The 22,454-nt window shown below is 46.8% G+C and overlaps 1 protein-coding gene across 1 annotated transcript; it reads left to right on the top strand.

The window, feature by feature from the left end:
• Window positions 1-372: 372 nt before the first annotated feature.
• epha2b (eph receptor A2 b) lies at window positions 373-21,213 on the top strand (the record flags this gene model as incomplete). The annotated part of the gene is made up of 17 exons (XM_080853241.1): window positions 373-454; window positions 2,469-2,536; window positions 3,892-4,543; window positions 13,471-13,626; window positions 13,779-14,114; window positions 14,504-14,622; window positions 14,759-14,942; window positions 15,146-15,242; window positions 16,021-16,073; window positions 16,232-16,357; window positions 17,313-17,498; window positions 17,898-17,959; window positions 18,158-18,367; window positions 18,497-18,646; window positions 18,910-19,103; window positions 19,545-19,700; window positions 21,086-21,213. The coding sequence occupies 17 exons, from the start codon at window positions 373-375 to the stop codon at window positions 21,192-21,194; spliced, it is 2,940 nt and encodes a 979-aa protein (XP_080709367.1). The 3' UTR covers window positions 21,195-21,213.
• Window positions 21,214-22,454: the final 1,241 nt, after the last annotated feature.

The raw sequence follows: 22,454 nt of genomic DNA on the forward strand, positions 1-22,454 counted from the left end.
GAAATATAGATAGACAGAAATAAATTAATATAGGACTTTTGCATTATTGTTAGGTCGTTGTCAGCATAATGTTAACTAGAACAATGACTTACCTTACATCCACCAGTAAATTGCACAGGTGGGTAGACTTTGATATTGGGCGGATCAGTTGCGACGAACTAACCTCGCAACCATAGCAGCCGCTCGCCAATGACCACACCTCCTCCCTATAAGGAATTCGACACATTCCGACGGGCGGAGCCCATGACGCCGTGCATTTCTGAATGAGTCCTCGGAGAGCCGAACTACAACTAGTGCAGAAATCAGTACCACCGAGGAAGAAGGCTGCCAAGATTGAAGTGGACCTGAAGAGAGAGAAAACGTTTCAATAAAATGGAATACCGTGGATTTAAGTGCATTTTGTTTTTTAACATATTTATTAACTCTATATTTATTTCAGAACAAAATAAGGAAGGTGAGTAGCCAACAATTTACCTCTAAGTTTAACTAACAACTTCCTTTAACATTACCGTCAGGTAGCGCGTGGTGTCAGTAGGCTGGGTGAATGCGACATACATGCAATTGCATTTTTTCGTCCTAGTTTTTATAATTGTCATGCTTATTTGACACCGATATAAATGCCTTGAATGTGAAAACACTTTTCATTTTGTCTTGTATAGATGTTTAAATTACTTTTTGGCAGCGTTTGCTGTAGACTAGTGCCACTGCAATTTCAGTGATTTGGTTAATTTCAGAAACTGCTGTTGTATTTTGGATAATTGCTTAACGTGATGAAATCGTTCACAGACAATCCTTTAGCGTTAATAAAACACAATTGCGTTAATTAACCGTAGCCTACCAATGTCAGCGAGCTTATAGGCCTTCTTTTAAGGAAATATTTGAGCTGCTTTAAATAAAGATATCACTCGTCACAAAAAAAAAACATGTTACAGCAAGTAGTGATGGGAAGTTCGGATCATTTTACCGACTCGAATCTTTGAATCTCGTTCAGTAAAATGAACGAATCTTTTTTCGAGTCACTCGTTCATTTTAACGGGGGGGGGGGGGGGGGGGGGTGCTACTCAACATTTTAAAATTTTATAGCCAATTCACTGGCGTAAATACGTCCACTACAAATACGTATCATATTTTCATGGAGGTTACTACATGTAAACCAGCAGATACTAACTCCTGCATTCAAATAATATTATATGAAAGTTTGGATGAAATGGTCATTTATTATCACATAAGCATTTAATGATCACGGCAAACATTTACGCTGCACTGAACTGTAAGTAAAGTTTTAAAAAGTTAAAATAACTAAACCTGTAATTATTTCTTGTGAACGAATATCATTCACGTCTTACTAACCATAGACACTCGGAAGTGAACTAGGTTAATAAGTCCTTTCTGTTTCCTCTTCTGAGCCTATGCAGGTTACGTGAAAAAATATCCAGAGCCCAGTCAAAATGAACGAAACATTTCGGTTTTCTCTAGCTTCCCATGCTGAGCCTATGCAGATCACGTGAAAAATGATCCAAATACTTGTATCCGGCAGATGACCTAATCGTTCACCTCCCGACCGTCTTTGGATCAACGTTTCGTTCATCTGCCGGATATCGTTCAATGATTCGTTCTTTTGCCGGATATCAGTCTTTCGTTCAATGATTCGTTCTTTCGCCAACCGTGTCTTTGGATCTATGATTCGTTCATCTGCCGGATATGGGTATTTCGTTCAATGATTCGTTCTTTTGCCGGATCGTTCAATGATTCGTTCTTTTGCCGGATCGTTCAATGATTCGTTCTTTTGCCGGATCGTTCAATGTTTCGTTCTTTTGCCAAACGTGTCTGTTTCGTTCAATGATTCGTTCTTTTGACAACCGTGTCTTTGGATCTATGATTCGTTCATCTGCCGGATATGGATCGTTGGATCCTTTTCCACGTGACCTGCATAGGCTCAGTACAGTCAGCTAGAGGAAACAGAAATGATTCGTTCTTTTTCCGACTGGGTCTCTTGGATACGGGTCTTTGGATCATTTTTACGTGACCTGCATTCAACAAATCATTTCTGTTTCCTTGGCTTAGCCAATGCAACAGTCCCAGTTGTCCCGATGCGCGGTCATGAACGAGAAAAAGAACGAATCTTTTTTTGAGAGGACTCGTTACTCTCGAGTCGTTGTAAGGATTCGTTCAAAATGAACGAATCGTTCACGAACGACACATCACTAACAGCAAGAGCGCAACAATTCACCTGTTTAACATTTATTAACACATTTAGACATGTCACTTTGAGGCTTGTCATGTAGGCTAAGGGTAGAATAGAAAGTTAAAATATGAATTTACCATCAGTCATCGTTGTCAGGCTACAGATACTTTTTATGGTGACAACACATTAGCAAGTATTGTCCAAAACTGCAAAAATAAATGTGTCTCTCGAAACGCATGGCCGAAACTCTTAAACTGAAACGTCTTTTTCTGGTCTTTCACAGAAGTGCTCTTGGACATGAGCGCATCAGGGTCGGAGCTGGGCTGGTTGAAATGGCCAGATGAGGAAGGGGTGAGTAACTTGCCTTGGAAAATAAATATTGAACATAGACAGTCACTCTTCACCAGGCAGTTTCTATAGGGGAATTGAATTTACTGGTTTTAACAGCTGTTAACTTAAAGTCAGCGTCTGAGGTGGCGAATTCGCAGTCTTCCCCCAATTTAAGTAGTTCCTGTTTTTTAAATTGGCTTCAAGCATAACTATATCAGGATTGTTCTTACTGAAGAGCAAGTTTCAGTTGCTCCTCAGGAAAAAGTTTGAAGGATTACTGCTGCTAGCTTTCTGCATGGGGAATACTTGTGGCCTCGTGTGGTTTTAAAGCCCTGTCTTCAGGTTTTTATAAGTAAGGGTGTAATTAACATTTAAAGTTAGGAGCATATGGTGCTTTTTTAGACATGTAAGTTAGGCACTTCAGTGAAGCTGTCTTTTTACACTCGGTTAGTAGTCTAGTTTTGGGGATGGTTTTCATTGAAAAGTTGGACGAGAAATGCCTGTTGCATTAAAAACAGAGGGAATTAGTTAGTGCATGGGTGCCTGCCTTGCCTGGCTGCAGTTCGCAGGTTTTCCCTTTTGCCTCTCAAAACTTGACTGATCTAGAATGTCCATGCAAATTACTGTCCATAAGGTGACGGTGGCTCGGTAGCTACAAGTTCGGGCATGTCTTCCCGTTGTGACGTTAAGTCTCAACATTCAAAGTCACAGTTAGTAAAATGTTTGTTATTAAAATAATATTTGAAAAAGTAATGCTTGACATTTGCAATGTGATCTATGCTAACATTTAAACATGTGTACAACTGCCGTGAACAAACAGATTGAGAGCAAAGGAGATTTAATTTAAAGCACCCTGTCCAAAAAAAGCACATATGTCAGCAATGTTTGGACCTCATGTAGGTAAAATTACAGTCTTAATGAGCTACTAGGGTTTTAATGAGAGTATAAATTCCTTTTCAACTAGGGTAAGGACTTCGAAACAGTATGGTCTATATATATTTTATGGGGGCATTTGTTCTCCAGTTGCATGATTTTTTTTTTTCATTCCTATGCCACACACTGAGCAAACAATGCAGCACTCTGGCAATTAATGGCACAGTGGCAGCCACTATACCGAAACCGCATAAGCCTGCTCCACACAGAGCACAATAAAAGGGAAACGTCTCCCACTGTCCAGGCAAACTATTTGAACAAACATGATTGACCATGGAGAAATAAGGATCTTTGTGACTATTGCTTGAGGCCAGTGATAAATCCTGTAAGGATCACTTGGTGATTGTTGCCTTCCTGTTCAATTGTGTGGTCAGAGCCTAAGAGAAAAATCTACCACAATATGGCATTCCTGATCTGTTCTCTGCTTTTTTTTTCCATTGCAGTGGGAAATGGCCCAGACGGTAGTGAACGGGTCTTTGCACTACAACTACTTTGTATGTAATGTGGAGTCACCTGCAGGCCAGGACAACTGGCTTCGCACCACCTTCATTCAGCGGCAACCTACAGCCACCAGAGTTTTTGTTGAGCTGCAATTTGTGGTGCGGGACTGCAACTCCTTCAATGGCGCCTCGCTCACCTGCAAGGAGACCTTCAACCTCTACGCCTCCGATTCTGATGTGGACATTGGCACCAACTTTCGCAAGAACCACTTCCGCAAGGTGGCCACTATTGCCCCTGATGAGATCTCAAGGGTGGGTGAGCTGAAGATCAACACTGAGACCCGGGTGGTAGAGAACCTCAGTCGCAAGGGCTTCTACTTGGCCTTCCAGGACATCGGGGCCTGTGTGGCCCTTTACTCTGTTAGGGTTTACTACAAGATCTGCCCAGCTACAATCAAGAGCCTGGCGGCCTTCCCCGAGACTGTGGCTGGGGGGGACAAGCAAAATCTGCGGAAGGTGACGGGCGAGTGTGTGGAGAACGCCGTGAGCGAAGACCAGCCCCTCATCTACTGCACGGTGGACGGCGAGTGGGTGGTGCCCGTCGGCCAGTGCCAGTGCCGTGAGGGATACGCAGCAGCCGGCGATGTGTGCCAAGGTAAGAGATAACTTCCCGTTTGACACGCTCTCCAGTCTTTCTGCCCATGGATGCCACAGGATTTGTTTTTAATGGGAATTAAATGGCTCATAGAGCAGGAATTCTGCCCCCTGGTACATTGACTCCCATGAAAAGGAATGGAATGCCTTAACTGCCCTGAGCAAGTCACTGCATCATCTGCGACCGTAAACAATAAATGCTGGTAGTTAGTGTGGCCACAGGTCACTTCGAAATGAGAGGGGGTAGGAAAATCTATAAAAAATAGTCTCTCATTTTCTTTCCCCATCTCACTGAATTTGCTGATTTATCTCTTTGATATGTGGATAGGAATGATTCCTTTGAATAAAGGCAGTGGTGTGGACTTGAGTTGTCCCACCCTTAACCTTTTGTGCATCCATTTCCTTATGACAGATGTTAGTCACTATCTCAGGGGAATTCAGGGAAAGGCTTGGTACTTATTTGAAGACTTATTTGAAGAGACTTTTTTTTTAAACTTTCTCTTGCATTCTTTTAAGACTAACATGTTCATACCTCAAGTCAGTAACTGTAGCAAATGATTGTGCTCAAGGCAAAAGTTTCCCCGGACTTGTTCACTACATGTCTACAGAGGACATGGTATTCCCTTGCTCTGTTGGGCATTTAGCTTTTTTTTTCTTCCTGGCCTTGTTCTTTCTCACGGTGTATTCTGTAGGTGTGAGTTCAGTGGCCTGACATTCAGGTGTTTTGTGACTCAAACCGCAAGTGTGTGTGTGTGTGTGTGTGTGTGTGTGTGTGTTTGTTTGCAAGAGCCCAGGCATGTCATGGCCTGTGAGGAGTTACTCCATTACAAAACCCTTCAAACTGCATCACTTTGAGAGCATTTTACTTTCCACACACAATCCTGCAGAGACAAGTTGAATAAGCTGAGAATGCATACAAACCTGTCCAATGAACAGTTTATTCTTGAACACTTATAATGCTCGCCTCACATGTAGATGGTTTACTTATATGTGCAAACACTAAAGACGTATGGTTCAAAATGGTGTTCTGCTTCTCCTTGTGTGGAACCTGAACTCAAACATTTAGCAGGACATATTTGTGAAAACTGAGAACAGGAGTGGGTAGGGGGGGGGGGGGAGAAAGAGAAACAGAAACAGTGTGAGAAAGGGAGTTAGAAAGAGGAAAGGGAAGAAAAAGAGAGCGGGGCCATTTTAAAGAGGTATGGAATGGAAAGGTAATAGAACAATGCGGCACTGTGTTTCCAGCCGGAGATATTGGTCCCTCTCGCCCTCCCTCTCCTCTGCTGCTCTCCTGGGCTCTGCTCTCCGGTGCATTCCTCTCCTGAGTTTACTGAGGAGCCTCCCTGATTACGGCAGGCCTGAGGAATTCCCACGGGGAGTGCTGTGGGTCCTCACTCTCTCTCTTTCTTTCTTACTCTCTCTCTCTCTTTCTTTCTTACTCTCTCTCTCTCTGTCTGTCTCTCTCTGTCTGTCTGTCTGTCTGTCTCTCTCTCTGTCTTTCTGTCTATCTCTGTATGATGGATATATGGGTGATGGAGGCCAGTCAGTCGCCACGTAGTCAATGCACAGACGAGGTCAGATGAGGGCAAACATAAGAGATGTACAAACTTACCTGAGTTGCCACACACACCTCTCCACACACCCTTATAAAGACGGGAAACCCTCTTGAACCAAATGCCAAACAAAAACCCATGTGTTAATGTGTGTACTCGCAAATACCCAAAAACCTAATTCTTCTTTCTCTGACCTCACCTGTGTTTTACATAATCTTTATTTATGGGCCACCGTGCTCTTCAGAATGTACCAGTTTCTATAGCTGCATGACTCACTGTATCTGTCCACCGTGCCTACCCACTCACTATACCTCTCTCTCGCTCTGTCCCACTCTCTTTTATTTCTCTCTTTCTTTATATCTTCACATGCACACAGCCACACTCTGTACCCTGTTCCTACTTGCGTTGACTCACTGTTGACACTGACACAATTTTCCGTGCTATAAAGAAGGGCCCCTCCTTGCTCATAATCTTCCGGGCACAAAGACACACATACCTTCTCTGACCACACAATGGCACATTTAGCTTGACCTGTGCTAGGATTGGGCAAGCCAACCCATGCCCACACCCTGTGCCAGCAGAGACACAGAACAGCACAGTCCAAATGCTGGGCAACCATTTGTCAGGCATCAGTAAAAAAGGGTAATAAGCCTTCATGTATTGCTTACAACACGTGGGAGTACAGAGAGTGTTCTTTGGAGGGTTATGGTACTGCCAGACCTTCTTTTTTTCCCTTTGAGGGAGGCGTTCCCGATTTACTGTAATCTCCTGTTTCTTTTTCTACCCAGTGGCTGGGACAGAAACTGTTGGTGACTGTTCAGGCTGGTGTGTGGTGAGTGACTGACTAGGTAGTAATTGACTTGGGTGTGTGTGTGTGCTCAAGAGCTGTAAGTGCTGGTTAGGCATGCATCTTTTTTGTCTTCCTTCCTCTGGGCTGTATTCCCTCTCTTGAGTTTCTTCGTTCTCTCTTTCTGCGTCGTGTTCTTGCTATGTGTTACGCTCTTGCGCTCTCTCTCTCTCTTTTTTTTTGCTTGTTTTTTGCCTTTCTTTCTTTTTATTCTTTAATACTTTCTTTCTTGCTCTCTCTCCTCTCCCCCCTTCATTTTGTCAGTGCGCCACTCCAATCTGTCCATTCTTCGCCTTTTTTTTTTCTCTCTCTCTCTCTTTCACTCTCTCTCACTAAATGTGATCCGACTCTATAGCCTCCCCTGTCCCCAATGGGGCTGGCTGCCCAGCCGTTGCACTGATATCGTTCAACTGTTTTTGACAGGCTTGTTACTGATGAGATTGTTTTTGGCTCGGTGCATGGGTCATGGAAGTGACACGCACTGAGACTTTAAACATTCAGTTTCGCACGGCCTCCCATGAAACCTCAAGGAGCCGGATCCCAAATGTTGTCTGGTGTCCTGTAAATAAACACGCTTTCCTCTCCAGCATTTGTCTCCACAAGATAAATAGAAACTCAGCATTGATGGCCTTCTCCATATGCTGTCTTACTACTACATCAGCTGCCTTAAAATGTCCATATATATTTTAAAGAATGTCTTGCTTGATAAATCCTTCAGATAAAGACCAATTATACATATCCCCTGTCTCGAGCACTGATTAACACAGGGGCCTTGGTCGTGTTATTTGACTCGCTTTACTTTTCTTTCACTGGCCACAGACAACCCCCCCGAGCTTCACTTGATTGGTGCATGAGCTTTAAGGAGATGAGCAGCTTAAGGGACCGCAGCTGAGTGGTGTGGGGGCGAGAGACCTCTGCGCAACACCGTGATATGGAGAGAGGGCTTGATAAAGAAATCAGCACATTGCTGTGTGAGAATGGGCGAGCAACTCATGCTGTGCAATTTAGCGAATTTGCTGGGCTTGAGCTCCCTATTGTGTGCGGGCCACTGGAGGTCACAGGGTAGGAGAATGCCAGTGAGGTACCGACAGAGAGGACGCTCCAAGCTTTGAAGGCTTTGTCTCTCGGAACGCAACACTGAAACTCGACCATAAGTGTTAGCCTTGGTTGCCATGTTGGCTAAGCGCTCTCAGGCCTCTGAGTGAGGAGAACAAGGAGGCTGAAGAAATATATTTAAATATGCGGCTGATGTTAAACGCTTAAGGTTGTTTCACCCCGCCTGACCTATAATTACTCCCACCTTTACTTCAGGCTAATTTTTCTTGGTTTAAGCCATTTTCCCCCGGCGGCCTCTTCTGTTTTCTGTCCTGCTTAAACTAAAGGCTTCTTTCAGCGAGCTGTCACTGTGTTTATCCCCCCCAGTCCCTCCCTCACAAATCTTGGTGAATTATGCGTTTTAAACGGCACTTTTGTCAATTTTGTCATAATATTTAGAGTATTTGTGAGATTCAGTAGACGGCGGGTAGATTTGTTGTCCTTAAGTGTAAATTTAACATGACCTAGTGGTTTGGGGTTCTTGGAAGTTGGGCAGTTCCAGGGGAAATGTGAAGGCGTGAAAAGCCAGAGCACCGGTATCTTTTCTTAAATGACTCAGGGATGGGAGTGAAGGGATTCTTTCCACCAAAGCAAGAGGATGCCCACATCAAGCTCAGCTATGTTTGTCTGTGGAGGAATCCTCCCCCCCCTTTTTTTGGAGGAGTGAAAAATGTTTTCCCCTCTTAGAGTGTCTGCAAAGGTAGATGTGTATGCATGTTTAGATCGTAGCCATAGTTTCTGACATGTCGGTGCCATGCTGTTCACTGGGGCAGGCTTGTGGTTTATTGCAGACTTAGTCCACACAGCCATGTTGGTGGGTGTGTGTGTGTGTGAGGGGGGGTATGTTTCCTGTGTGTGGCATTCCAATGATGGAGAGCCTGAGCTGGAGAGGGGATGTGTTGAGTGCATTGTGCGGCCGGTGTGTGAGGTCAGCACTTTCCTGCCCAGTATCAGGGCAGTGTCACACACACACACACACACATCGACACACACACACACACAGGACGAGCGGCAGTGCAGACCGGAGGCCTGCTAATCCTCTGTGACCCTCCAACTCGTCGGCTCAGGGCTTTTCATTGTTGTGCTCATTCACTGGCCTTCATTCACTCACTAATTTTCCACATAATAAGGATTTTTGTTTATTGGTTTACGTGGCCTCTGTAAGCGGAAGCAGACTCACACCGGCACCTGAATGTGGGGAAACGGGGTCAGGAAAGGCCCAAAGGGCACTTGCTTGTTTTCGATGAATGTCACTGTAAAATAATGCGGCTTGTCTAAAAGGAAAACAAAAGCACATGAACCGAAGACCTGTGTCTTCGAATGAGCCTTAATAGTACAGCAGCTTAGCTTCTTAGCTACTCCTGTGTTAATTATATACAGAACTCCTCTTCCTTTCCTTTTGTTTTCTCTTCTTTTCACCCCTTTCTCACTTTAATCTGCGTTTTTGTCTTTAAGAAGGAGGGAAAAAGTGTTAAAAGACGAGGATTACAGCATTTATTGTTGTCTGCTAACGACCAGATGAAAGGCTGACTAGAATTGTAAAGCAGAGATGTAATTCTCTTACAGCTGTTCCATTGGCCTGGTAATCCCTTTGACTAACGTGCTCCCCATACCTAGATCACCCCCTCCTCCACACACATACACACACACTCACACACACGGGGCATCGTGTTACGACTGCCCCTCCACCCACAGTCCCACGCATTGTTGAGCATAGCCACAAGGCCACTCAGACTGACAGGCTGTCACGCACTCCCAAAAAACACACTCTACACACAAAGCATCAAGAAGCTTGTCAGCAGAAAGAGGGGCTAGAGAGACAAGAAGAAAAATGCAACAATTTGACCAAGGGAAAGAAAAGAACGAAAAAAAAAACGGCCAAAAGAAACGTTGATGGATGTTTTTCTTCTTCTTCTTCTTTTAGGCCCATTCCTGCCACGGCATGTTTTGTTCTTGATAACAGTCTCTGTCCCTAGTGATGCTTTTTCTCATGTGATTTGCTTTTGCCCTTCTGCCTCTCTCCACGGACACTACTTCTGGAGTTAACCTCTCACCCCGGTGAAACGAGTCCCTGGCTGCTGTCCTCACTCACTGCACTGCCCTGCCCTGCACTGTTCTGTTTGTTTTGCTTGGCCATCAACTCCCAGCAGACCCGGCCCTTTAACTCACTGCTGGCCAGGCCCTGAGGCAGCCACTGCCCGCTCACAGGCTAATGACTTTGGGCTTTGTGTTATTTTCTTTTGCTCTCCCTATGTGGACACCCACACCCCTCCCCTCCCCTCCTCTCCATCCCCCTGCCCCACTTCGGTCCCCTGCACTCTCCCTCTGACAGACTCCAGTCCTTATGGGATTCCTCATGTCTAGCCGCTATGTAGGCCTTTATCTATCTATCCATCCATCCATCCACTCATCCTTCCATAAATCCATCTATCCACTCATCCATCCATCCGTCGGTCCGTTCATTAGCGTCGCCCTCTTGTCTGTCTTCACCCTTCTGTCGACAGGCCCACTCGACCACCATGGGGCCAGGCAGGTCACAGGAGAACAGGAGATCGTGCTCTGTTCCCACAATAAACAAACACACACTCTCAGGCCTCTCACAGCCTAATCCCTTAAACACTGTGCAGGAGACTGCTTCTTCAAGGCTCAACGCCGAGATGTTTTTGAGATGAAGTTTCTCAGCTGGTAATGGCAGCGGTCCTCAAGTCATATGCCATTTTTTTCTTCTTCTTCTGTTCTCTTTATCCCCCTGGCTGTTTCTTTCCTCTCACTTTAAAATCTATCTCAGCAGTGTTCTGTTGGGCTCTTTTCCTCGTCTGCTTTGATTGGCTGGCCTAGGAAGGAAGCCGAGCGTCAGCCTCGCAGTTCCTGCTTCCTGTTGTGTCCAGCGCACAAAGACAAAGCCCCCCGAGCGCACAGGCGCATTCCTTTTGGCCTGTTGGGCTGCACAGATGTGAGAATCTCATCTGACTCGTTGCCTGTGGCTTTGCTACTTTACTCCAACACTTTCGAGATTTCATCATACCCACACACCGCACGCACACGCACACACACACAAACACAAACACACAGACACACACACACACACACACACACACACACACACACACGCTCAAACAGAAACACACCCAGCCAAATCACATAATCACCTGTCAGTTACATTCCTCAGCGTGGCGGCTCAAACCAGTTAATATTGATTCACCAGTAGTTAAATGTTTTTTAATTGGCTAATGTGGTGGGAGTGGAATATGTGCTTTTTGCTTTAATAGAATTTCAAGGCCAGTACAAGTTGATCCTCTCCACCCATCTCAAATTGATTAACTTCTTTTCTTTTTTTTGTGTCCCTCAGCATTAAGAAGCTTGTCCTTCGTGCTTTAGTGGCATGTGGCATCTCCACCCTTTGCAACAAGTGTTGGTGGCGGGCTGAATTAAGGAGCCTTGTGTGCCTGTTGTCCTGAGTGAATGGCCTTGCTGAATGCAGGACAGACCCTCACATGTGGCTGAGGGACGAGGGAGGGGACCCAAAGAATCTTGGGGTGGGGGGGGGATTACGTGAAGGGGGTGGAGGGTTGTGGGCATATGAATTGAGGCTCACCGCAGCAGCTGTTAAGTCCCCTTGGAAGTGAATGGAACAATTCTCTCTCCTCTCTCGCTTTCCCTCTGTCTCCGTCTCCTCCTTTCTCTGGGGCCCCAGCAGGAATCATTATTCCCCCCCCCCCCCCCCGCCACTGTCTCCACTCCGCAAGTCCCTCTGTCTCTCGCCCCTATCCCCTCGTGTCCGCATAGGTCGCGTTAATGAGTTGTAGTAAAAATGTAGCCGCAACAGCTGGCGCAGAAAAGGAGACCGGGGCTCAACTTGAAAGAGAAGAATGAGCAACATGCAGGCCTGTTTCTCGGACTCGGGGCCCAAATTCTTTTCATGCTAAGACTTTGCTTTTGAAATCGGAGCGTGTGTGTTTCTCATATACTTTAGGTAATGTACACCTCTCCCTGCCCCTCCTTTTTCTACAGCAAGCATTGCAACCATAAACAGCGGCCTCACCGAAACAAAGCTCTATCCGGGGGGGAAGGGAGTCACTCTATAATCAGTTGTGTTGGCAAAATATTCAGTTGTTGGTTGGCAACCCAACCTGTAACAAATAAGTGACCCTTTCATCCAATCATTCCTCCATCAGCTTTAGAAGCGTGACGGCCCCCCCCCCCCCCCCCCCCCCCACCACCACCACTACCACAGTGGTTTAGATTAGGTTCACTGGAGGTAAATTGTATGTGCTCCAACTATTGTCCCAAACTTGTTCTGACTTCCCCTACCTGGCTTCTGACACTGAAACCGCTGCTGATTTTTCACATATTTTCACGTTCAACTGGAAATCTCTTTATCTGTGCCTGTGGCACTTTGCTACCTCTATCTACTGACATGCACTTTCAGACAGTTTTATCTCATTGTTGATCTCTCCCTCCGACCCCTCCCAATCCCCACACCCTTCCACCAATCACACACACATTCATTTTCTCAGTCATCAAAGGAACACTGCTCAGGTTCACCTTACTTTCCGGACGCCTTGATCAGGTTTCATGCTTGATCTGACGGCCATAAAGCACATTAATGAGCCCAAGCTGATATCAGTGGGTTACTCCCTCAGTAAGTGAAGGGGAGGGGGGGGGGGGGGGCAAAAGGAAGAGGGGGGGAGGAGGTGTTGTGGTGATGGGTGGGTGGTGTATGGAAGTGGAAGGAGGAAGGACGTGACCAACGCGTGCTGGAATGTTTTTGGACAGATGCAGGGGAGACCTTTTCATTTTACCCCCCCTACCCCCCGTACTTCCTGTTTATACTTTTTTTTTTATGTCTAAAAGGCTGATTGGTTGCTTTTATATGTATATCCTGGAGTTGTATGCTTTACACAGAAATGTCTCAAAGAAACACTTGTGCTGTATACAGAGGACAGCTCTGCTGTGTGGCTGTGATTTGTTTTGACTTCTGTACAGTATTGTGTCCATACAGTGGGCCGGGATAGCTCATTGTTTGTGTATCCTCAAAACCTGTTTAGTCTTCTGGTAGATGCAGTTTTTAGCTGCTCTCTCGGTTTTATTCAGTTTGCTGTTTCTCTTTCTTTGCTCTGAAGTGTGCAGTGCTGACTTGCTTGACTGGAATGTGGGATGACTGGTCGTGTTTGTAGAGAAGAGGGGGATGGTTCAGAGGAAGAGTAAAGAGTGTGCATTAGTCTCTCCATTTTTTTTCTTCTTTTTTGTGGACTTTGTGCATGGGGGAGGGAAGAAGCCATACACTTCAAAAGCAGTTGCTTTAGTGAACCTCCGCGTTTGTTATGGACTTGACACAAGCTTTCAAAGGCGAATCTTTGTTGTATGTTTCTCTTTCCTCCTCTCTCCCTCTGTTCCTCATCCAACTCCCGTATGTGTGGTCTCCTTGCACAGGGTGTCAGCCAGGCTTTTTCAAAGCCGACGTATCCAGCGAGGCCTGTCAGCCGTGTCCGGCGAACACCCAGCCGTCTGAGGCAGGAGCTCTGGTCTGTCCCTGCAAGGATGGTTATTACCGTGCTCCCACAGACCTCCCGTCCTCTGGCTGCTCAGGTGAGAAATAAAATTCACCCAGAATTCTCTAGCGTTTTCATTTAATTTTTCTTTTCTATTAACTGATAGTTATCCAAGCTCTACCACAATTGCCAAGTTCTACCACCGTTTTGCTTTTTCTTACTCTTCCTCATTCCTTTATCATTATGAAGGTCTGCCCTCTGAACCTGTGGACCTAGCCATCACGACCATGGCGAGCACCGTAGGCAAGGTGACGGTATCCTGGAGCCCCCCGGAGTACGCGGGCGGGCGGTCGGACCTGACCTACCATGTGACGTGTGAGCGCTGCGATGACTCTGGCTGCGTTCCGTGCGAGGACCGCGTCCGGTATGAGCCCGGCAGCACCGACCTGACCGACACCAGCGTGCTGGTGAGCCAGCTGGAGCCCAGCGTCAACTACACCTTCAATGTGGAGGCGCGCAGTGGCGTGTCCCAGTTAAGCAACCAGCGGGCCCTTAGCTCCATCAGCACCTACCTGCACTACACCGGTGAGGAGTCCGACCCAATCATCTTTGCTTCACACAGCACTGTTTTTACATCACATTAATTCGCCTATCAGGTGCTTTTGTCTACAGCAACTAACCATATAGTACAGATGCACTTTTTGTCAGTATATGTGTTTACTGGGAATTGAACACATGATGTTGGTGTTGGCACCATACTCAAAAACCTGAGCCAAAGGAAGTATTTTAATAAAACTTACTGAAACAACATACACTAAATAAGATTTAATGGTTTAGATCCCATTTTTCAACCAAACAGATATGTATCCAGCACAAACTACACCCATGTTTACATAGTAGATGACTTGGCTGTGGTGTTGGGTTTTGTAATGCTGTTTCTTGTCTTGTGTCATGACCTCTGTCCTCCTCCACAGATCCTCTGAAGGTGACGACCATGCAGCTGGACGAGCGCAGCTCCAAAAGCCTGTCCTTGTCTTGGACCGTCTCTCGCAAAGCCGCCCACAGCCGCTACCAGCTGATGTACCGCAAGAAGGTTAGCACAACACAGAACTGAACTCGACTCACAAATCACAGAGCCTTCATTTTTCAGCATGGCAGCAAGCCGCCAAGTGCCTAAGTGTTGCTTTTTCCTGCTAACATGCTCTCCTGTCACACTTGACCCTTGCCAGGATGGAGAGGGTGAGACCTTCTCGTCTGGCACCACGTACACAGTGTTGATCTTGGAGAACAACTGGGTGCAGATCGGCGAGCTGGCTCCGGCCACAGCATATCTCTTCAGGGTCCAGGCTGTAAATGTCGACAACAGTCCTGTCAGTGACATCATGGAGCACGAGTTCACCACCACGGCAGAGGGTAAGGGAGGGGAGAGAACGGCATCAGTGATTTGTGTCTGTGACTGTGTGTGTGGGGGAGTGGATATGTGTGTGTGACTGTGTGTGTGTGTTTGTGTTTGAGTGAAAAATAACGCCAAGCGCACTTCAGAGCTGACTACCCTGTCACAGCACAGTGAGTGTGTTTTTGTTTCATTCCCTCTTGTCCTTGTTTCATCTCCACAGCCCCAAACCAGGGTAACACCTCAGTGATTCTGGGAGCGGCGGTGGGGGGAGGCGCCATGCTGCTCATCGTGGTGGTGGTCCTTCTCATCCGCAAACGGTCAGCACAGCAAGTTGTGTGTCTCTCTCTCTCGCTCTCTCCCACTCTCTCTCTCTCGCTCTCTCCCACTCTCTCTCTCTCTCTCTCGCTCTCTCCCACTCTTTCCCTCTCATCCTTCAGCTAGAACCTTTTGTCTAACCCTCAATACTCACTTTGTCCCCTACCCATCCACTCCCTTCTTACAGTCCCTCCTCTTTTCTTTTTTTCATAGCAAATGATCCAAAAGGACATCTTCTTTTGCATTCATCACTGCTTCTCCTCAACCCCCCCTGCCTTTCTCCCTCCAATTTAGCTGCTTTCAGGCTCCTTGTATCTGTGTCTGTTTCCCTCCAGTCGGGAGGAAAGAATTGCCCCTGAATGCTCTCTGTGGCTCCTCAAAGGCGGCGCTCTAACAAGTAGCAGGTCTGAAAAGAGCTAAATCAGAAGGGCACATTGTTTCAGATAAGAGGCGACTGGTTCTCTTTGAGTCTCAGCCTTTAGCAGAGGGCCCTGTGAAGGTGACCCCCCCCCCCCCCCCCCCCCCAACCCCTTCCACCCAGGCCCTGTCTGTCTGTGATAACCTGACCTCCTGTCACCACTTGGCAAATACAGGAACCTTTTTCATTTCAAATCAAAGCCTTCACTCTGAGAACGTCTAAGCTTAGAAATCATTAACAGAATGTTCTCAGCATGGGAAAGCTGTTCAGAAGTTGCCCTTTTAACCCAAACTTGACCAGGATATATCCTAATTTTGTCCTAGGATTTTTTTTAAATATATATTTGTCTTTTTCATCTGTAGGAGAAGAGGGTCTCACACAAGGCAAGGCCCAGAGGACACCTACTTCAGCCCAGGTAAATGGCCCTCAAGCACAATTTGAATTATCCCTGTTCCAGAGCACTATTTAAATGATCCATGTTTTATTTTCCACATTACTACTACAGCCCTTTTCAGAGTTGACTCTATGTTAGATTTCCTCTCCTCATTCTGTCCTATCTCTTTCCCTCCCCAGAACAACTGAAGCCCCTAAAGACGTATGTTGACCCCCACACGTACGAGGACCCCAACACAGCCGTGCACAAGTTCACAAAGGAAATCCACCCGAGCCACGTCACCAAGCAGAAAGTCATCGGGGCTGGTTAGTAACCTCCTGAAAAACACTCTACACCTCTCTTGGGACACAGTTGAAACACTGGGAGGGATTTTCCCCCACTTTCAACATGTGAAAACATCATTTATTTTGGAGTTGCTTGAGAGGTACAGTTTACAGCCTGGAGTGACAGCCGAAACACAGCTCAGATCAGAATCTGCGCACGGGATTCTTGCACTACATGTTTGGACATATTTCAGAGTGGCATGTTGTTCCCCCCCAAGAGAACATTTGTTTTCCAGAAAAAAGACACTTCAGCCTGATCCCCGGCTGTTTGCGTAACCCTCTCAGCACTCCCATTTCTCCTCATCTCGTGTTTGTTTTCCACTCCTGCTAATTGAATCCAAAATAATACGTGGCTCCCCTTTATTAAATAAACAGTGCCTTAATTGAAACAGTAAGCTGAGTTTTTTGAGAGGATGTACCTCATTGGTCGGCGGTCTCTGACCTGTGGCTGGGTGGATTATGGTGCACGGTCACCTTTACCCTCTGTCCACCCCCACAGGGTTTCCCACGGCCTGCCGCAATCTTTGCTTGTGCGAGACAGCTGATTCCCATAACTTTACCCCCCCAAACACTCTCTCACACACACACACACACACACACACACACACTTACTCACGTAAGGACAATCACCCTCCCCCACTCTGTACAAGCCACTGACCAGCAGTGTCCAGTTAACCTTCCTGATGGATACCCTTAACGAGCTTTGAGGTTGTTCCATGTGTTTTTGTTTACACTCCCTTGTCTTCACGCCCTCATTCTTCTGCATCACACCCTCATTCTTCTGCAAAAGCTTTGGTTATCTACAGAGGATCTGGTCCACAGTTTATTCACAGCCCCTATAAAGCTTTGAAGTACAAAAAATAAAAAAACTTGCAAAATGTGGTGTGATGTATTAGTTTATCTCATGCCCCTATCCTTCTCCTGTGCTGTGCTGTAGGGGAGTTTGGGGAGGTGTACCGTGGCATCCTGAAAGTGCCCGGGCGGAAGGACTTAGCAGTGGCCGTTAAGACCCTGAAGCCAGGCTACTCGGAGAAGCAGAGGCAGGACTTCCTGAGCGAGGCCAGCATCATGGGCCAGTTCACCCACCAGAACATCATCCGCCTGGAAGGGGTTGTCACCAAGTGTGAGTGCCTCCCTTCCTTTCTGAGCTCCAGTGGTTCTAGATTGTGTGTAAATGTTTGTAATGCTGTGAGTTAGTATGGTTCTGTGAGTTAGTATGGTTCTGTGAGTTAGTATGGTTCTGTGAGTTGGTATGGTTCTGTGAGTTAGTATGGTTCTGTGAGTTGGTATGGTTCTGTGAGTTGGTATGGTTCTGTGAGTTGGTATGGTTCAGTGAGTTGGTATGGTTCAGTGAGTTGGTATGGTTCAGTGAGTTGGTATGGTTCAGTGAGTTGGTATGGTTCTGTGAGTTGGTATGGTTCTGTGAGTTAGTATGGTTCTGTGAGTTAGTATGGTTCTGGCGGTACATAGAGGTATTTCTTTGCTTTCCTATTATTCATTTCACTTTATTTGCCCATTTCAGTCAAACATGCCATGATCGTGACTGAGTACATGGAGAATGGAGCCCTGGACAAATACCTAAAGGTGAGTCATATGTCTCAAACATCACCTTTGCGGCTATGACCCTAGCATCAACCTCTTACAATGGGAGATTACAGAATGTACATTATTTAAGTTGGGTAATGGAAGAGAACTACGTGCTGCAGTGTAAAACTCTGACTGTCAATGTAAAAAGCAGTGTTTATATTATATATATATTAATATTTGTGCTTCTCCTTCCAGGATCATGATGGAGAGATGTCCGCCACCCAGCTGGTTGGGATGCTACGTGGGATATCAGCAGGTATGAAGTACCTGTCTGACATGAGCTATGTGCACAGGGACCTGGCCGCCCGCAACATCCTGGTCAACTGCAACATGGAGTGTAAGGTGTCCGACTTTGGCCTGTCCCGTGTGTTAGAGGACGACCCGGAGGGGACCTACACCACAAGTGTGAGTTTCAGCCTCATATGTCAAGTTCCCTGTTTTTAAAGCACTTGTTATTTCAATGGCAGACTATTTTAGGAGGGGAGCAATAATGAATGTCCATTGACATTTACCCGTGTGCTTTTACCACAACAGGGAGGTAAGATCCCGATCCGCTGGACGGCTCCCGAGGCCATCGCCTACAGGAAGTTCACCTCAGCCAGCGACGTGTGGAGCTTTGGCATCGTCATGTGGGAGGTGATGGCCTTCGGCGAGCGGCCATACTGGGACATGAGCAACCACGAGGTAGGCCACTAGAATTCCGTCTGATGCAATGAAATGTTACATGTGGGTGCGTGTGGGTGGACCAGCAGGGGAAGGGCAAGCACAAGGAAAGGGCAAGAGTGTTTGCTGTTGTTTCATGTTGTGGTCGGAAATGTTCTCCTAAATATAGTCAGGCGTTGAATTTAAGGATGGTGGAATTCAAGAGGAAGGCAGAAGGACTCACACGAAGCATATAACTTAAACCCTGAAGTCACTGTTTAATTGTTTGTTTGTTTGTTTCTCAGGTGATGAAAGCCATTAATGAGGCCTTCCGTCTGCCCGCCCCCATGGACTGCCCGTCGGCAGTGTACCAGCTGATGTTGCAGTGCTGGCAGCACGACCGCTCAAAGAGACCCCGCTTCCCCGACATCGTCAGCATTCTGGACAAGCTGCTCAAGAGCCCAGAGTCCCTGAAGGCCATTGCTGACTTCGACCCCCGGTAAGAATTCACCTCCGCATAGGCTGGCAGGAACACAGGAGCGCAAACAGTGTGAGAAAACCCAGAGAAAATTCTAGAAATTAGACTGAAAACATGAGGTGTGTTCCTTTCAACCTGGCGTGCCAAGTGGAATTGGTATTGTATGATGGGAGATGTTGTGACATGCAGAGTGGAGTGTCAGCGACCCAGGTTGATCTTTATCATAGCATTTGCATGCCTGTAAAATACAAAGGCAGTGACGGGAGAATTGCTACACTTAACAGATGATGGAACAGAAAAAACAGGTTTTCTTTAAAGGGTCATTTCCATGGCAGCTTCAACAATGGTAGTATGCAAATAGTATGCTATGTGTCTTATTTTTCCGCCTGTGTGTGTGTGTGTGTGTGTGTGTGTGTGTGTCTGTGGATCTCACTAAACATTTTGTCCACTTCATCTTCTCAGCATTTCCATCCGGCTTCCCAGCACCAGCGGTTCGGACGGCTCCCCATTCAGGTCCGTGCCAGAGTGGCTGGAGTCGATCAAGATGAGCCAGTACAGCGAGAACTTCTCTTGCGCCGGCGTCGTGTCCATGGAGCAGGTGCTGCAGATGAAGAGCGAGTGAGTGCACACCCCCTCTCCTCCACCCACACTGCAGCACCGCTCTCACGGGCAGACGGCCCGACCCAACTATGGGTGAGCCTAACGTCTGACGAGAACTGAATGTGGCCAGTATAAACAGTTGTTTGGTTCGTGAGGTAGAGCGAGTTCATATTTTTAGGCATGTTAGTATTTTGGCCTTAATTCTGAAACATATTGGAGCGTGTTTTCCATATTTTGTCCCCAGAAGCCAGTAATTTAATGACCCGAGTATGTGTGTTGGTTAGAGGGATTACCAGTCTGGGCCGCAGACCAGCATACTTTACTATATCTGGCAGAGGTAGTTATAATGCCATATCATAAGGTGTAATTAATATTCGACCGTCTAACAAGGTGCTTACTGACTTTTATTGTCCAATAAAAGGCCTGAATTGCTATGAGTCATTGTCGTCGGAGTTGCAAGGAAAAGCAAAGGGAAAGAAGAAGAGGGAAAGAATAGGCTTTTTTTTCTCAGCAGCCCGGTGGTAGTGGTGGCGGTGGCTTGCGGCCGGCCTCCCTCCTTTCTTCCATCCCTCCCTTCCTCCCTCCATCTCTCGTATCCCTCCCAATTGCCCGCAGCACTGGTCCAGCGCAGAGCTCCTCACTGTAGCCAGAAACCACCATTTCAGCTCCGGCTCGAGACACAGAAGGCTGTGTGGCTTTCTCTCCCCTCCATGGAGAGGAGAAGGGAATGCAGAGAAGAGGTGAAGGAGGGAAGGTGAAGAAAGGGAGAAGGACCCACCATGGACAAAAAGTTGAGGATTAGATGGCTAGGGAGGGAGGATGAGATTTGGGAGGGGGGGGGGGGGGCCTGCTGTCCCATCTTTAGCCTAAAAGGGGTGAGAGTTCAGGAGGGGACCCACAGTAAAGAGGCACAACGTTTTGGGAAAGCGGGGAGGCTGGAGTAGAATTATGACCACATTGACCCCTGGCTCTCTTCCCATGTGCGCTTTTAGCTCTGGAAGCTGGGTAAACTATGTGCAGGGAGGGGTCAGAAAGCGAAATAAATCCCTTTGATGTGTTTTTGTTATATTTTTCTGTGTGTTTTGTTTGACTTTATGGCTGTATGTTCCATCTGTTGTCATCTGGTAGTACTCTTAAAAATACCAGCAACTATTTACAAGTTTCCCGGTTTCTCTGCCTGCCAGGGGGCTGGTTCATGGCAGAGATGCAAGATCCTTGTTAAGTCATTAAGACCCTAATTAAAGATGTAATTAGGCAACTGGATCCGTCACTGTTCCTTGCGTGCATGGTTTTCTGTTTCTTGGTCTGTCAGCTTTAAGGGGGGGGTAAAAACTCCTCTTGCGGCCAGGGCTGAGATTCATTGCTTTGGGCCATTCTCACCCTCTCCGTGTTTTCCTTCACAGGGACATACGGAACATTGGCGTCAGACTGCCTGGGCACCTGAAGCGGATCGCGTACAGCATCCTGGGCCTGAAGGACCAGACCAGCACCCTGAGTGTGTTTGCGGTGTGAGGCTGAACTACCCCCACATACCCCCTCATGCCCAGTGATGCCTCCGAAGCCCAGGCCCCCAGGCACTAACTGACTGACTGACTGAACTCCACACTGCCCCCACGCCCCCTTCTCCCCAACCCCCCCCCCACACCACCTTGAGCTGCAGGGACAGCTCCGGAAGGGGGCGGACATCTCCCTCCAGCCAATCTGTGATGGACCCAGGCAGCAAACACTCTTGCCACCTCCTGGCGGTGTACCATGCCGCAGACTTTATATCAAGGAATGGAGAAGAGAAAGAGTGGGAGAAAAAAAAAAGCTATACGTCAGACCATGTATATGAGATATATATTTTTTGATATTCTATTTTTTTTAAACATTCAAAGTTTAGTTTGGTCTTCTTACATGCATGCTTCTTTTGGAAAAAGAGTAATCAGATTAGATGTTAGTGTTTCTATTCTGCTGTGACGGCAGATCTGGAAAACTCGAGCGGCATATGCATGGTGATTCTATGTTGGCATTGCAATGCCTGTTAACTGTAGAGGGGCCCCTTCACCAATAGGCATGCCGGGTACTTTTCTACATGGCCTTTTGTGAGGCCTGGAGTCGTGCCTTTATTTAAAGGGAGAGGAAGTGAAAGGTGGAAATGAGAGAATTTCAATTTCATTTCAAGCTTTGAGGTTCCGATTATAGAAGTGCCTCAGTTCTTCTGAACATGAAAGTCCCTTGGGGAGAGGATATGGCTGTGATTTGTGTAAGCTGGCAATTTCTTGTTGAACCATTGCCTGTTTAAATGATATTGTAGGGTGACCTGCCAGGGCATGTTGAGTGATGTCTTTCCTGTGTACGCTGGCTTTAGAGGATGACTTTGTGGCCTTACTTTGAAATTTGCAGTGGAGACATTGTAAGCTTTCTGAGCCTTACCCCCAGTCATCAACAGTTTGGGGTCTGGGAATTAGTGGGGGAGGAGGGAAGTGCAAAGAAAGAAGCCAGTCTCCTCTCTAGAATTTCTGTCGCAGCGATGAAGTGCCAGAGGAACTTGGAGTGCTTAGAGGGAGACAACCCAGCAGGGGCAAAAAATAGCACTTAAGAAGAAAAAAAAAACCACAGAAGGCAACAATTCTGAGTCAGCCGGATGGTCACAGTTGAAATGGCAGGTTTGGTATCCTGCTGTAGCCTTGTCTCTCCTAATGAAGGGGATGACATTTAAAAAAGAAAAAAAAGAAAGCGGATCGGAGAGCTCCGGTAAGTGCCGAACGGAACGGCACGGGTCCCTAATTG

This window comes from Sprattus sprattus (genome assembly GCF_963457725.1).
Source record: "Sprattus sprattus genome assembly, chromosome: 16".
Taxonomy (NCBI): Eukaryota; Metazoa; Chordata; class Actinopteri; order Clupeiformes; family Clupeidae; genus Sprattus; species Sprattus sprattus.